General features: G+C 44.4%; 1 protein-coding gene across 1 annotated transcript in view; it reads left to right on the top strand.

The window, feature by feature from the left end:
* LOC146805263 (zona pellucida-like domain-containing protein 1) overlaps nucleotides 1-17,198 on the top strand; it is a 516,659-nt gene that overhangs the window by 52,029 nt on the left and 447,432 nt on the right. The window contains exon 3 of the mRNA XM_085622433.1: nucleotides 11,925-12,142. Within this exon, the coding sequence (XP_085478559.1) occupies nucleotides 11,925-12,142 (218 nt within the window). The remainder of the gene's footprint in view (nucleotides 1-11,924; nucleotides 12,143-17,198) is intronic.

Below are 17,198 nucleotides of genomic sequence, written 5' to 3'. Positions count from 1 at the left end.
ACAATTATAAAAGGGCTGTTTTGCCTATTGCTGATTTGTTACACCTATTTCTAATGCCCCCATTTTTGAGACTCTCACTTCCTCCTCGTTTTACAAAGTATATCTGTGACTATTTGTGAATACATGAGGGATTGCGGTAACCCAGGCTGAGAGTTGCCTTGTATGGGCGTTAGAACTGATACAGCTGCAGGCCTTCCAAGTAGAGGCCTCCCCTGTTTTTTTGCTTGTATGTCTCTATGTTGAGCCTTCCCGTAGAGGTTATTTTAACTAGATGGCTGTGTCCCTGGACCCAACTTACATCTTCTCTCTGGAGCAGAGAGAAGGCCCATTGTATTCACCTCACTGGACTGCACCAGTTTGACCAACCCTAATTATGACCTGTAATTTGCAACACCTTGACAAAGACTGTGGCCAAGGGCATAGCTGCTACTAGTGTTGTTTCCAGCACCCAAATGTAGAGATAGGTATGAGACTTTCAAACCTAGACTAATTTAAACATCATTGGGGGCACTATCATCTTTATTAAGTTTATCAGTTTTATTTTGGCTTTAAACATTTCTAGCAGGATCTTCAAGGGCATCAATAATAGTGCCATCTAGGATAACATTCACTGCATTGAATTTCGCCTGATCCGGCTAAGGGTTCATATCTTGATAACGTTTAAGTATTCCCCTTGAATACTTAATGCCTTTTAAAAAAATCTGTTTAGGGATGAAAAGTGGGTAGGTTGAGAACTGTAGAAATATTGACAGGAATTCTGCAACACTGGCTCAGACCCACAGAGCTGCTGGTCTCGGGTGGAATCAGGACAAAGTGCAAGTATCCATAGCACCCTTTTTTAGGTCTCGCCTGACCCAGCGCATGCGCTGGTCTGGCGAGACTTTTTGAGAGGGCGTAAAAAAATGCTACCATGGCAGGCCTAGAGCTACAGTGCATGTGCGTGGGCGCGCGCCGCGCTTGATCGCGATCACTTTCACTTTCGCTTTGATGTTTGATCGGTTCGGTCCTCTCCGCCTCCCGGTGTACTTTCCTTCGTATTCCTGCGCACCCTCCTCTTGCCTTCCAGTTCCTCTCTCCTTACATTCTGACTGGCTTCCTTCCTTTCCTTTATATTGTACTCTGTTTTGTTGCGCTCTTGCTGTCCTCAATTTCCCTACATATCTTCTAATCTCTGTTTTCATCCTGGCTCTCTTGCTCTCCTGCATTTACCTATTGCTTCCTCTATCTTTTCATTCTACTGTACTGTTTGTCCCCTTTCCTTTGTATTATTCCTCTACTCTGCATCCATTGTGGCTCGCCCTCTCTTTATGTCCTCTTCATAGCCAATAGGTCTCGCCTTTGGGACCTTACAAGTGTTTAGCCATGCAACAGTTGCATAACTAAATACTTATAAGGTCCCAAAAGCGAGACCTATTGGCTATGCCAATGCTTGTTTATAACTATTAACTGATACCGTGCAAGTAGTCCATGGGGTTGTCGACAGAAAGATTCATGAAGGGTGAATCACCGCACTGAACATAATCTGTGTCCAAGGTGTAATCCCTCACAGAAGTCTGACAAACTTTCAGTTTTTTTATTTTATTTATCGGTTTAACTGCCCTGCTCTCCTGTATGTAAATCAAGACGAATCATTTTAGTTGTACTAGCTCTGAGTGGACTTTCCATTTATTGTGTGGGATCATTTTGCCTTACAGTGGCCGAGTTCGAAGCCAGCTACAACTCCAGGAATAAATATTGATTGCTCGAACTACCTACCTATTTAAAGTTAAGAATACAAAGTGGGGGCATATATATATATATTCACTGAAAAAACCATAGGTTTCACACATGTTATAGTTAGCGGAAATTTTACTGATAAAAAACCAATGAAATTCCCCCGTTATAGTTAGTGCAGGCAACTATAACTCACGCGACCGCAATCCTCTGCTGATGCTAATACTGTATTTAGACACTTATTTGCCCATGTCTTCTTCCATACATTTTTAGCTATACATATATTACAAATATATTTTTTTTCATAAAGACACATATGTCATCAGCAGAAGATTGCGGTCGCGTGAGTTATAGTTGCCTGCACTAACTATAACGGGGGAATTTCATTGGTTTTTTATCAGTAAAATTTCCGCTAACTATAACATGTGTGAAACCTATGGTTTTTTCAGTGAATTTGCAAGGTTTTTTAAATGCTAATTCCTAACTATAACGTGTGTGAAACCTATGGTTTTTTCAGTGAATTTGTACGGTTTTTTAAATGCTAAGTTACTTTACGCCATTCGTGGCGTGCGCGCCCACTTAACGCAGTTCGTTCCGTGCGCGCACTGTGCGCTTCGCGCACCGTGCGCGCACAGTGAGCACGCGGTGCGCTTCGCGCACCGCGCGCCCACTTTACGCAGTTAGTGCCGTGCACGCACGGTGGGCACGCGGTGCGCTACGCGCACCGCGTGCCCACGTTACGCTAGATGGGCCATGTACGCACGATGCGCACATGGAGGACATATGATGCACTTCGTTTTGAAAGGTAATATTTTAATTTTTCGTATATTTTAAAAGCCATGCACAAATGGTGCCCTTCGGGCACCAATTGCACACGGGGTGGAGAGAGTGTGGATAATTTTTTTTTTTTTTAATTTTTTACCGTACGCGTACGGTAAGCGTAATCGGCGAAATAACCGAAATAATAAAAATTCCGTTTTTGGCCTTGGGGGATCTTTGGGGACTCCCTCAACATGGCTATGTGTGTGGGAGCTGTCTAAACAGCCCCTTTACATGTTTTTGGGCTTTATATTTTAGAAATCACTCTCAGTGCGAGAGAGAAAATGGCGGCCGCCGCTTCCTGGTTTCGGCCAATTCGAATGTTTACTAAGATCTAAGAGCCAATCAGAATCGCGCTCGCGCACGCCACCGTACGCGTACGGTAAGCGTACCGTAAGCGCACCGTAAGCTGGCTCAGATATATATATTGATTTAAAGGCTATTTTCTCTGAATCTACTGAACAGATTTACACCAAACCTACAAAAGGCACTTCCTTGACCTGAGGACTACCTCTCTGCTAAATTTCTAGTAATTCTGTTCAGCCGTTCGGGCTGTAGCCCTGTCTAAAGGTCCTATGGAAAAATGCATGGGAAACACGCGTTTTGGGACCCCCCTTTTATCTCAGCCCCCGCTTGACGAATCCCCCCGAGACTTTCAGGGTAGGAGCGGAGCGTAGCGCCCCACCTATTTTGAAAAATTCGCGAGGATTCGTCGACCGGCGCCAAAGTTATTCAAAATAGAATGTTGCGGATTTCCTATGGAAACGTGGTCCTAACTATAACTACCTACTGGCGACCGCCAGTAGGTAATATATATATATATATATATCATTAACAAGGAAATTAAGCCATGCAAAATAAGAAGAAACAAGTACTGGTTCCCTCGGGAGGAGTGGAAAGTCTCTACTTCTAAGGCAACGAAAAAGTGTAAACAAAAATAGAAGTAAAAAACCCTTCAATGATTTAAGCAAGTACCTGTAAATTCAGATGCACCGGCCAGTCCAAACTGCAGGTGTATGAATTGCATAAACATGTAAATGGAGAAATTGTACATATAGACTTCAACAAAATAACAGTAGGTGCTCCTTGTGAACAGTGCAGTGTTAGGTGAGTAGTGCAGGATAGTCAGCAATAGTGAGCTGTGTTTTTATAAAAACAATAGGTTGCGTTTCAAAATGCTTGAGTTTTACAGCAGGAAACCCTGGCCCCAAATGACCGAAATGGTTCTTCTTCTAGCAAGTGTTCATATAAAGCAGCACATGTACTTTGACGTTTCAACCCATAAACATACATTTGTTGTAGAGTCATCATCAGGACCCAAAAAGGTATACACCTACAAAGAAATAATAAGCATCAAATGGCATAGACCTCATTGGAAGAATTGAAGTTGGTCAACGATCTGCAAACAAATGTTATTTTACCTTATTTTACCTTGTACAAATTCTTTACTTTCCAAAATTTACAGGCTGTGCAGTGCCAACACTTGTAGTGGCATGTTGCGTGAGTTAATCCCCATCGTGAAGTCAGTGTGGGTGTTCTAGGGTTAGGGAGTCCTGCCCTTACTGATAATAAGCCTTTAATGCTGGCTCCCCTCTTAAATGAAAACATGGGTTTGTTTGGTTGAGGCATATGGAGTTTGACCACATTCCAGTGTTTGTGTACAATAGTCTTAACTGCAATACTGTCTGTACCAAAAGTGTTTGGGCATATCAGACGATCAATCGTGTCAGTCTTTTCAAGTGGTAATAAGAAATGTTGCCTTGGGTTATACAAAGCATGTTTACTTTGCTATTATTTTTTGTGTAGATGTCTACCTTTTTGGGTCCTGATGATGAATCAAAAACAAAAGATGCTTAGGGTTCGAAATGCTGATAAACAAGTGTAGACTTTAAACTAACACTTGCTAGAAGAAGAACCCATTGAGTCATTGGGAACCAGGGTTTACTGATGTAAAACTCAAGCATTTATAAAGTCAATTTATTGTTTTTACAATAACACTGCACATTATTGCTCACTAACCGGCACTACTCACCAAATCTGTATGTACAATTTCTCTATGAATATGTTTATTCAAACAGATACCTGAAGCTTGCACAGGTGTATGCATCTAAGTATACAGGTACTTGTTTAAACCACTGAAAGGTTTTTGAGCTCTATTTTTGTTCACATGTTTTCTTTGCCTTAGTAGTAAAGGCTTTCTACTTCTTCTGTGGTTTGCCACATTATTTGTTTTACTATGCAAAATAAGATGTTTCTAACAACCTGACACATCTATACTTTACATACAAGCAAGAAACTGTGCTCTGGACAGGACTAAAAAATAAACATGCACCTCCAACAACATAGCATATTAAACAATGGGTGCGAAATGCTATAGCCAGGCTACTTTTTTGGAGAAATCAGCCAAAAATACACAAACAATAATCTCAAACATCACAGTTTCAAAAGCCCAAACTCACAATGAACTAACATTTAATTAGTCCCAATCATGAAATCCAAGGCCTGTATGACTCAAATGTTACTTTAAGCCGGAGAAGGTTTTATGTGCAAATCATTAATAGTACATCGTCAGGTGATTTACTCAAGCATTACGCTATTTGAGACATTCCTGACTGATAAGTTTCAACTTTCACATCTGCTAGTAAAGATGCAGAATTGTTGACATCCAAGTCTGGAATACCCACCATCTTCTCCACATCCTCACTCTTCCTCAACATCTGACTTTACCTAGACGCTTTCTAGATGTTTGGTTCTGACTTGTGGTTGACTCAACATTAGTACCACCAGCCTTGCAGGAGTCTGACTAGCCTCCATGTGGCACCTGGACAATGCATGACTAAATGAACCCTAAGCACTGTAGCTTATTAGATACAGTCTTGTCTTGGAATTTGAAGAAGCATTTGGCCTACATGAAATGCGAATCACTCGAATCCTGTCTGACAAGTAGTACAACATTTTATTTGTTTAAAATATAACCATAAAAGATGCATATTATCAATTTAAAACCATAATACTAAATACAATACATAAGAAAAAAGTTAAAATAAATTAAAAAGATCATGAGAACATAGACACATATATGGAAACAGATATACAGAATGACTTAATTGCAGTGGCATTGTGAACCCCTGGCTTTCACAGCTTAAGCGGGGTTGGTGCTGACAATTATAGTTATTTATGACCCTGTCTTGGCTGCAGTTCTGAAGACAAATGCTATTAAAACATCCAAAGTAAAGGCAAACGATAAACAACACCATGATCAGGAGTTATCCACAGCAAAGAAATTAAGAGAAATAGAGAGGGAATGAAAGAGAGAGTGGGAGAGAGGTTTAGAAGGAAGAGCAAAAGGAAGGAATATAAAAATAAGAAAGGAACTGTGGATGAAAGAATGAATGCAAGGATAAAAGGACTGATGGATTGAAGGGGAAAACAAGATTTACATGGGTAGGTAAAAGAAAGTGTTTGTAATGATGAAAGGCTAGATGAATGGGTGGATGGATGAATAGACGGCTGGATGGAAGGGTGAAAGGATGAATTGGTGGATTGATAAAAGGAGGGTGAATTGGTTGATGGATGAAAATGAATGGATAGATTAATTAGTAAAGGTATGGAGGGATGGATGGAAGTGTGAGTAGTAAGATGGATGCAAGACTGTAATGATGAGAGGGTAGATGGATGGAATGGTGATAGTATGGATGGATAGGTGGAAACATGAAAACATGGCTAGATGGATGGATGCATGGCAGGCTTAAAGGATGGAGAAATAGGTGGATAGAAGGCTGGATTAAGGGACCTCATCTAGAGTGGTTAAAATGTTCTCGCTCTGCTCACCTGAACACATTTGAGGAATGGATCAATGTGAGGGGTATTTTAATTTTCTGGCTACTCCTTTGCTTAGTTGGGCAAATAGTGTAAAGTCCGGCCTGCATTTAGACCATTACAGCACTGTCTCAAGCCCACAAAAAGTTAAGTCTGCGCCTTCTGGAGCAAAATTACACTACTCAAAAAGTTGCCTACACACACACAAATATAAACTCCTTGAGCATCTGGAGGCATAGCATGGCTGACCTCACTTGTTCAAATTTTAAGTCTTTTAAAAGAGGTATTAAAACTCTTTTTCTAGGCCAAGTAAAAAATGTGCAAAACAATGCAAAATATACAATAGTCTGAACCAATAAATTATCGCCTTCACATGGACCAAGAGCGCCCTGAGTAGACCAACCCTTGGGAAAACTAATCAGTTGTACAAAAAGGTTTAGCCTGAACCTTGTCAATAACTGACAGTGATAGACGTTAGTCACCCAGGTCAGATATAATCAGATGAGGGTACAGTTCTTATTAAATAGTGGGGATGGGCGGTAGGTATCTGTGATTCATTACTTTACCTTAAAGCAGCAGCAAGCACGGTAAAGTTATGTTTAACCAACTCGTAATCAGCTTTAGTGATCTTATCGGGGAATAGATACAAGCTCGGATGACCCAGAATAGTAAATTCAGCTTTTATGTAACTGAGCCATGAAATTGCTCTTACATTGTCCAGGGTGAAACAGTCCCTAATGATCATCCAATTTAGGATGGGCTTGCTCTTCTACCACACTGATATCAACCATAACAATGGTATTAAACCAATGATATCGGAGATATATTTGAGACCTAGCCCATCATGGACGAAAAAGGTTGAAGTGCTCTGTGGGACAGCCAATAAGCGTCTGGCAAATCTGTTTTCCTCAACCTGGGTGATACTGCAATCCTTAAGCCCCTAAATATCACTACCATAAGATGTGGAAGACACACATTTAGCTTTATATACCTGAAGAAGAGGCTCAATAGGTTTCCTGACAGCCTTGCACCAAATTCCATGACTATCCCCCATTTATTAGGCAAGCATTTTAGATGTAAACAGGGGACCCCCTGTACTCCAGTTATCAAACAGAATGCCCAGATAGTTGAAAGTATGCACGTGAGCAATGTTAGTTTTGTTACAAAAGAGAACATTGGATATAGTCGGTGTAGCTCCAACAACCATTACATATGATTTCATATGTTTTATGAAGAGATCTAAGAGATCCATAAAATCTGCAAAAGCGTTGAAAGGTAATTGCATACCCGTGGCCATCCTCGATATGAGGACTGCATCGTCTGCATAAAACAGTACTGCTAACGGACAGGGGGCCACATGAGGAACATCGTATTTCTTGTCTTTTAGCACAGCATCCAGGCGATCAATATAGATAGTAAACAAGAATGGGGCTAAAATGCACCCCTGCCGAATGCCACAGGTTATTGGAAAATATCTTGTACGACTGCCATCCTGCTCAAATCTCATGGATGTGGGGACATGTCCCTATGCATGTCCCCCAAGAGGCACATAAATGCCGGGTGTACCCCCACTGACAACAGGATGGCCCAAATCTTTGTGCGATTTACCCAGTAGAATGCTGCAGTAAGGTCCATGAAACTCAAGAAAAGGGTGCCTTTTTCAGCCACAGTATACTTCTGAATGAATAAATAAAGGTTCAGACACTGGTCGATGGTACTTAACCCAGGCCTGAACCCATACTGCAGGTCAGATATGATGTTATTCTCCTTGGCCTACAGAGATAGTCTTTCCAAGATCACCTGGCCCAAGACCTTGACAATTGTACCAATCAAGGAGCTGGGTCGGTAACATCTTGAATCGGCTCAACCACCCTTTTTAAAAAAAGGTACAGTGATGGATTGAGGCCATTAGCTTGGGGGACCAGATTACACAGCAGTATTTAATACCTTGGATAACAAGGGGCCCAGATAAGGAAATCACTCTTAAAAATATCTGCTGGCTTCCCATCAGGATCCTGGGCCTTATTTCCTGCTAATCTCGTAATGGCACCCGCAACATCTGAGATAAAAAAATGACAGTTTTTTATTTCCCGACTGTACTACTGTGGTGGATTGAGGTAGAGAGTCTATCCCTGATTCAAAGGAATATATATGAGAGAAATGGTCAAACCAACTATCTTCTTTTATCAATAAGGTCAAAATGTACACATCCTCAGCCGCTAGGATTGGACTATTGAGGACCCTACAAAATGTGGCACTATCACAGATATCTCTGGCACTCAATAACTAGTCCCAGGCATCATCCTAGTGGCACTCTTTTCTTTCCTTATTGGCTTTTTTTGTTTTAAAGGCTGCAAAATAATTTCACCTTTATGCATGGGTGAACATTTTTGGGCCTTCATTAACTCACAATAGGCCTTACAGCAAACCAGCCTTCCCACCAGGTAAAAGCATGGCCTCAGTTGGGACAGTGAGGGTATCCCTCACATTTAAGCAAAGAGCAGAGGAAGCATTCAAGACATCTTTAGGATCAGAGTTGGGGTTTAGGCAGCATTCAATCTTGCTAATCCTCTTACAAAAACAGGTTTCCGAAAAATTCCACTAGTATCACTTTTTGTCCATTTTAGACACCTACCCTGATCTGTAAATGCAAAGTGTTTAGTAGCACGGGCTGGGATGGACAGATCCTCATGAGAGTGCTTTCACAGTACAACCAGAGGATTATGGTCATTCCATCCAGACCATAACACCCTATAATCGATCAAAAATTATAATAAGGATGAAGAGATAAAAATATAATCCACTATTGTTTCACAGCCCCTGCCAACATAGGTAGGATCCCCGAGGAACCTGGTATGGCCATATTCAGGGATTGAACTAAAAAGTTTGCCTTTTCCCCTTGGTTGGTGTGCTCAAAATGAACACTTGAAAGTTCATCCCCTGAGGGGAAATCCTTAAAAATCGGGCAAGCTTTTTAACAAGGATGAATATTGAACTCATGCATAACCACTATTGGAGCAAAACAGATGGAACCTGAGGCGCACTCTGTGGAACATGTCTTAGATTTTTCAATCACCTTGCCCGTAGAGGCAATAACGGAGTGGGCAGATTGGCCATTTGAGTTATAAATCTTTAAAACCAAAAGATTTGCTTTGCCAGGAGAAGTACAAAAGACTGCTCCTAATTCAGAAACATTTGTCTCTAACTCTTTCATTAGACCATTCAAAGTCAGCGATATTAAAATGCACCCCCTCCCCCTTGGCCCACCTTGAGGATGATGGTGAAGCTGGGCAAAAAAAGTTAAACAAAGCCATCTATGAAGGGTGTGTTTCTGATTGACCAGGTTTCTTGAAGGGCCAGTATGTTGTATTGCCTAATACAATCTAGCCAGTTCTGATCACTGACCTTCGACTCAATCTCAGCAACTGTCCATGACAAATGACTAAGCTAATCAACAGCATCAGTCTATACAAGGGGAGGATCAATTCCCTCCCCCTGCAAGACATTTGCAACATTGCAGCAAATAGAGGCTTGTCAATCCACCTCCTCAAGTGTGTTAAGAGCATCAAATATATTCCAGAGTAGGAGGGGAGTAACAGTTGCCTTAGTGGGCCTAGGAAGGGTCCCATGATGTCCATGCCTCAGCAAAGATGGGATATTCCTAGAGGTACTCACTTTATGCACATTGCCGGGTCTGTAAAAAAAACAATGGCAGCACCCCAATGCTAAAAATTCCCTCCCCCTGCAAGACATTTGCAACATTGCAACAAATAGAGGGCTGTCAATCCACCTCCTCAAGTTAATAGCATTGAATCTGTTGAAAGTGAGAGGGAAGTAACACTTGCCTTCGGGGCCTAGAATGGAGCCTATGATGTCCATGCCTCAGCAAAGATGGGATATGCCTAGAGGTATTCAAATTATGCACATTGCCGGGTCTGTAAAAAAAATCCTAGTGGCCACACCCTAATGCTCACAATTGGATCTTCCTTACCCTCAAAAGAGGCAAGCATTCTACCCGCAGCGGGACTAATTACTCACTATACAATCATCATACATTTTTTAAATTGTAAATACGATGCTCATGTAAAGCGCTCCAATACCTTCGGGTCGAGTTCGCGCTATATAAATATGCCCCACCCACCCTACTCTGCGTACCATGTTGATTTGGGCAAAAATGTTCACGTCAGAACCTGCACCAGTGCCCAAACAACCACATAGGGACTGCAATCAAGTGGAAGATCCAATTGATCAGTGTTGGACAAAGGTGCTCCAGTTGACCCCCTTGATGAGAGCGCACTGAGTGGCCTGTGCTTCAAATATGTGGGGCAGATGTTTGCCCCGGCAAGTCCGAAGCAGAGAAACGTGTGAGGAGCAAGTCGTCTTTTGCTACTGTCTGTATATTAACAGGTGTATCAGTCTTGCTGCACCAGCACCCTCAAAGCCCAAGCCATAATGATCCGTGATATCTCTGGGTAAAGGGAGGGCGGGAGTGGGCATCACATGACTGCTCCCTGTGACGAAATTGCCATGGGATGCTCTAACAGTAACAGCGTTGGGAAAGCTAGATGGGCAGACAGGATGTTCTGTTTGGCGAACCGGGAGATTACAAATCTGACATGAGAGTGATTTATCAATTAAGCTAACGTTGAGTTAAAAAAAAAATCAACTTCATATTCGAAACAGAAATAGCATCCTTTACAATAATAAATTAGTCCCTCAAACTTCCAACAATAGCTTTGACATCGCCCAGACATGAGGTATTAGGTGCCTAAACAGACGTCACCTGCCGTTCCATTTCTTCGTCCAGGCCAGTTAATAGGGTATGGCAATTAGACAAAACTACTGCAGTCAAATTGGTAGATCGATTGGCCATTGAAGATTCCAGATGTGACGGCCCATTCATGGGGACTGTCTGTGCAACATGCAGAACGGTAGAAGTCATAGTCCTTGCATTGCCGATGGCTAGACAGAGCGTACAATTGATGATATCTGGCAAAGTTTTTTTCTTTATTTTAAAATGCTTAAATTTGCAGATGTCTCGACATCCTTTTTGTAGTCTCAATGTGTGTGTGTGTGTTAAAATATGTTATTGTATCATATTTTAAAGGGACATGATGCGGGTTTTATCACAAGCTGCTTGGTGCTTTGTTTTTGACGCTCATAAAAACGTTTGATCTTTTACATGTAATGAGTAGCCAGGAAAAGACATTTCGGATACTCTCCACCCAGAGCTACTCCAGGCTTCAATACATGGTTTGCTGTTGTATGATATAAAATGCTGATAAAGTGGGTGGTCATCCAAATAAAAAGCTGAAGCAACTGCAACTCCTAAAGTGCCTGGGAGAAATAGTTACTTCTGCGTTCAAAAATGTGATTTGTCAACATAGAAATTGCAATGATTTCTCTCATCTCATTAATATTGAGTAAATGTACTTACCTTTAAGTAACACGTTCCTGAATTGTGTATACATAAGTATCTTTGTATGTATGGTAGCAGAATTCGAAATTTCTATCTAGCATTGCAAACATTGAAAGTCCACCATGTTCTTCAAATATTTTTTTTCTCTTTTCAGCATACACCGACATCTTAGTTTCATGTGGGCCACAAACCATTGACTTGTCAATTTACTTATGCCCAGTTTTCTTTTCTGGTTACAATGAAACAAACCTCCTAATGAATGGCGTCTCATCGAGTGCATGTACAGGAAGATTTGATAATAGCACCGGCACACCATTTGCCAAATTTTCCTTTCCCACCAATGATACTTCGACTTGTCAGAGCCTATTTACGGTATGAAACATTATGCTTATTCCCATATTATATATATTTGCAAAATGTTACCATAAAGTGAAGTTGGTGCTTCTGCTTAAAATCCTTCTTGTCTGAAAATAACTGTGTGTACCTACCTCCTCCTGCTGCCTATCGCTTCACTATATCATTTTATTTTATAAAACACAATTATAAATGTGAATATCTGTCTACAAACACAGTATTCTAAGGTATACCAACGTCACATTAAAAGAATAAATATGACAATGTCAGCTTCAAAAGACAATTTTGTGGGGGCGTGGCCAAGATGGCGAGCGAGTAGAACGTGACTCGTTTGTTTTCCCGCTCCTGTTCGCCTGTCGTGTGGTTTCCCGGCACTGTTACAGCAGTAGACCCCTGAACGTGACGGGGCAAAGGTGCAGGAATCCAGGAGGGTGTCCGGCAACAGAAACCGAAAACAGGCGCTGCTCGAATCGGCCAGAACTCGCAACGGTGCCCCGCAGAACAAAATGACGGCCCGGGCAGCGCCGGAGAACTGAGGGCAGGGCGCGGACCCAGAACGAGATTGTCAGCGAGGGAATGCGGGATCTTGCATCGTCCCCAACAGTGGCCTGAACTGCACGGGCAGCTTTGATGAGCTTTCTCCCTATGGGTCTGAGGAAGAAGGTAGAGGTCCTGGCACCGGGCGGAACAGGGAGAGGTGCGGAGCGTAGGCCACATCCCGCTGTGAGCGGCACAGGAAGCTCAGATCGCATATCCGGAGACACCATGACCGGAGGGCCCCAGGACCGGCACAGACAGAGGTGCGGGGTCCGGCGGTCCTTTGGGCGACTGAGGAACCGGGAAGGCCCAATTCCAGGGCTACGTCCTGCTAGCAGCCGTGTCCAGAGCAGTAGGACCTAATGCCGCCAGGGGTACAAAGGAGAACCCGGACTGAAGGCTCGCCCGGCTGCTGCACACGCACAGTGGAATACCCACGCTGGGACAACTGCAGACAAAGGTAAGGGCCCGGCGTCCGAGAACATTGACGGGCCCGCATCAGGCCTGCCGCCTTGGGATACACAGCATCTCGCACTTTGGTATCTGGCATCACTAGGGCGCAGGAGGGGACGGACCGAGGCCCAGCTTCACAGCCAGTGCCACCCGGCGTTGAGCCCGCACACCGAATGAAGACGTAAGTGAGGGGACTGGGACTGTAATAACAAGAGGGGGCCTCTCAGAAAAACAGAACCAATCTCACGGGGGCAGGGGCCTGAACACTGAAGGAGGGTGCTCACAGGAGGGAAAGCACCAGGAGGCAGTGGAGCTCCTTCAGAGACCCACCACAGCAGAAGAGGGTCTGTAAGGTTCGCAGCTTGCCGTGTGAGCACTACTGGAGCGCAAACGGATAACGCAAGACATAGACTCAGGCCATCGTGCAGGGCATGGCGCATGAGGGCATACTGTGAAGAAGGCACGGCACGACCTTGGAGGACAGAAGGGGAGGGCCGCTTATTTCTATCCTTAAGGCACGAAGCGGACGGGCCAGGGATCATTACGCACGCCTAGTGGGAGGACCTGGGACTTTTAGCTGCACCTTCATATTCTCCCATATAGCCTGGAAATGTCGATAACCAGGCGGAAGAAGGATAGAAAGGTCAAATATATGTTCACCAAGACGGCTGGGTTGGGCAGAGGAGACGACCGCGCCTCACCGGTTACGCTAGGAGGGCAGGAAATGGAGAGCTCAGAGGATCCGGTGACGCACGCATTCCTAACACAATTATTCTCAACACTGCAGGACGATATACACACCCTCCGCAAAGACTTTTCCACTGAGATAAAAGAAGTGAGGCAGGATATCGGCACCATGGGTGAAAGAGTGGCCATATTGGAGGATCATGAACAGACTCGAGACGAAGAAATGGAGCAGCTACTTCAGGAAGTGCTCTGCCATCAGGAACGGCAAATATAGCTCCAGGCCCATGCAGAAGATTTAGAAAATCGCTCTCGTAGAAACAATATCCGAGTGAAAGGCGTACCTCCCAAAGAAGAAGGTACGGATGTCACCCAGTATCTTCAAGGCCTCTTCCGTCACATATGGCAGGAGTCAGAGGAATTTGTTATTAAATTTGATAAGGCCCATAGGGTTGGTCTGCAGGGAAAGGCGCCAGCGCCTCCCCCAGATATCTTGGCATACATACCGGACTTTCAACTCAAGGAACTCATCTTGAGACGAGCATGGGACGCACAACCTCTAACATACCAGGGGCACGCAATTGCCCTATACCAAGACCTGGCAGCGATAACTCTGCAGAAGCGCCGGGAAATCCGCCCGGTAACGGCACATCTATGCAAACAAGGTATCTCCTACTCCTGGGAGCATCCTTTCCGCATTGTCTTCAGATGGGACGGTAAATTGCAGCAAATCAGATCATTGTGGGAGGCATGCCGGGTCTTGGACATCGAACACCCTCAGCAAGTCGAACCTGACAAGGGAGATAACAAGGGACAACGGGAGAGATGGCGTGGAGTCGGAGGACGGATGAGGCCGGAAGCATCGTCAAAGCCGAACTTAGAGACTATAGCACAGGAACGTCAAGCCGTGTTAGCTTCCTTGTCTGCCTAAGCCGGATCCAGTGATAGCGACTGAAAGGGCTCAGGGGTCTGATAAGTTGTAACAAGCTGTGCCGGGGGATGGCGGGTGGGGCTGCGGGGGGGATCTGATGGCCACGCGATGCACCCTACAAACTGTTTCACCAAGGGGACGCGGTCATGTATCGCTGCTCCTGGACTCTTTAGGGGGGTACTTATTTTGTTACTAGTTGGGGCTAGGGTGGGGGGAGGGAGGGTCCGGTGTTCACAGCATTCATAAGCAACCAGCTCTTGGGGTTCGGAACACGTTTACATGAGAGTGATTCCACAGGTAAACATAGCTCTGACCAGGGTGAAGAGAAGTCGTACAGGGTGGAAGGAATGGGGTTAGCCTGGCGTCTGAAACATCTTAGTTCATGACCACACAGGATGGCTAAGGACGTAGTGAAAGTACTCAAGCTTAACGTAAAAGGGCTCAACAACCCCATTAAAAGGAGAGCAATCCTATCATACCTGGAACAGGCAAAGGCAAATTTTTGTCTCCTACAGGATACACATCTCCTCCCCAGAGATTGTCATCGTTTACACTCGAAGATGTTTCCCCAGCAGAATTTCTCTTCTATGGGGAAAAGAAGGCAGGGGTGGCCATCCTCATTGCCAAACATTGTAGGGGGAAGTGAAAGAGAAGGTGGTTGAAATAAAAGGGAGGCTATTGGCATACACTATACAATTCGGTACCTGATCCATGGTGATGGGTTCTGTATATGCCCCCAATTCGAGACAGGAGGGGTTCCTCAAAACAGCCTTGGCTGACACTGTGGCCTCATAAAACCGCACAACATTAGTAGGGGGAGACCTGAATATGGTTATGGATTCGGTCAAGGACAGATCAAAATCTATTTACCACCAACGGGGGAAGATGTCCGGGTACGGGAAAAAATGGCTGAAGGAAATGGGCCTAGTTGAAATCTGGAGGGAAGCTCATCCCACTGCGACACAGTACACATTCTATTACCACGCGCATAAGTCTTATGCCCGTCTAGATTATTTCCTGGGTATGCTGGAGCTTAATACAGCGGTCACAGACGTAGGTATTGAACCTGCGGCCCTTTTGGACCATGACGCAGTGACAGTACAGTTACTGCTGCCACAAGGATCCCGACAATCCGGAAGCTTGAGGCTCAAAGAAACCATGCTCCACAGGAAAACGGTAAAAAAGCAAGTCACTAAGTGTATTCAGGAGTACTTCGCCCTAAACGATACCCCAGACATATCTGTCACAACACTGTGTGAAGCAATGAAAGCAGTAATGAGGGGGGAGTTCATAGCCTTATCGGCAGCGGATAACAGAGAACGTAAGGAAATGCTAGCGACCTTGTCTGCGCAGGTGCAGGAGCTTGAGAGGATACACAGTCGAACAGGGTGCCCAGGTGATGGAGACAACTGAAAGCAGCCAGAGCCCAGCTAGCAGGCATTAACTTAGATAGAGTGGAGTATGCTGCGGTCATACTAAGACACTCTTATTACATTGGGGGAGATCGCACGGGCCAGTTATTAGCAAATAGGCTGCGGGCCCAATGATAACGGACAATGGTGCTCTCGCTACAGAGGAGCGGACAGAGGGAGGCCATGGGGGATCAAGAGATAGCCCAAACCTTTAGAGAGTTCTATGAGAAGCTCTACACAGCAGACACACCGTATGACCACGACATACAAGCTTACTTGCAGTCTGTCAATGTGACCACACTGTCACCAGATCAGGCAAAATCTCTGGACGCCCCCATCCGCATTGAGGAAGTAGTCACAGCCATCTCACGGCTTAAAGTGCTCAAGTCCCCGGGCCCAGACGGGTTCCCCGCTCTTTTTGTGTAAAAAGTTCTGTCATGTCTTAGCGCCGATCTTAACACGGCTGTTTAACTCCTTCAGAAACACTGACCAAATTCTGGCAACGATGCTGGCGGCAGCGATAGTGGTTCTGCCGAAACCTGGAAAAGATAGGCAGAAATGTAGCTCGTACCGTCCGGTGTCCCTCCTTAACGTAGATTTTAAAATATTTATGGGGATACCAGCCGAACGGCTGGGCACTCATATGCCTAATCTAATAGAACCAGACCAGGCGGGGTTTATCCAAACCCGACAGTGTGGGGATAATAACAAGGCTCACCAAACACAAATGGATGCGCTTTTGTTGATGGTCGACGCTGAAAAAGCGGTCGACTGGAGATTTTTGGGACACAGGTTTTCACAATTTGGGCTGGGGGAGAAATTCCGGGAGTGGGTGGGCTGCTGCTATGGGAGGACTACGGCCTCCATTAGAGTCAACGGCTTCCCGACCCTTCGATATTCAGAGGGGAACCAGGCAAGGCTGCCCACTTTCCCCATTATTGTTCGCTTTATACATAGAACCTCGTGGCACAAAGAATACAAGACAACCCCAATGTTAAAGGGATCCCATTCAGAGTAGAAACACATCCAATCAGTTTATATGCTGACGATGTGATAG

The sequence above is a fragment of the Triturus cristatus genome, chromosome 8, assembly GCF_964204655.1.
Source record: "Triturus cristatus chromosome 8, aTriCri1.1, whole genome shotgun sequence".
Taxonomy (NCBI): domain Eukaryota; kingdom Metazoa; phylum Chordata; class Amphibia; order Caudata; family Salamandridae; genus Triturus; species Triturus cristatus.
Note: the sequence above shows the minus strand (reverse complement) of the source record. Positions and strands in the feature narration are given on the sequence as shown.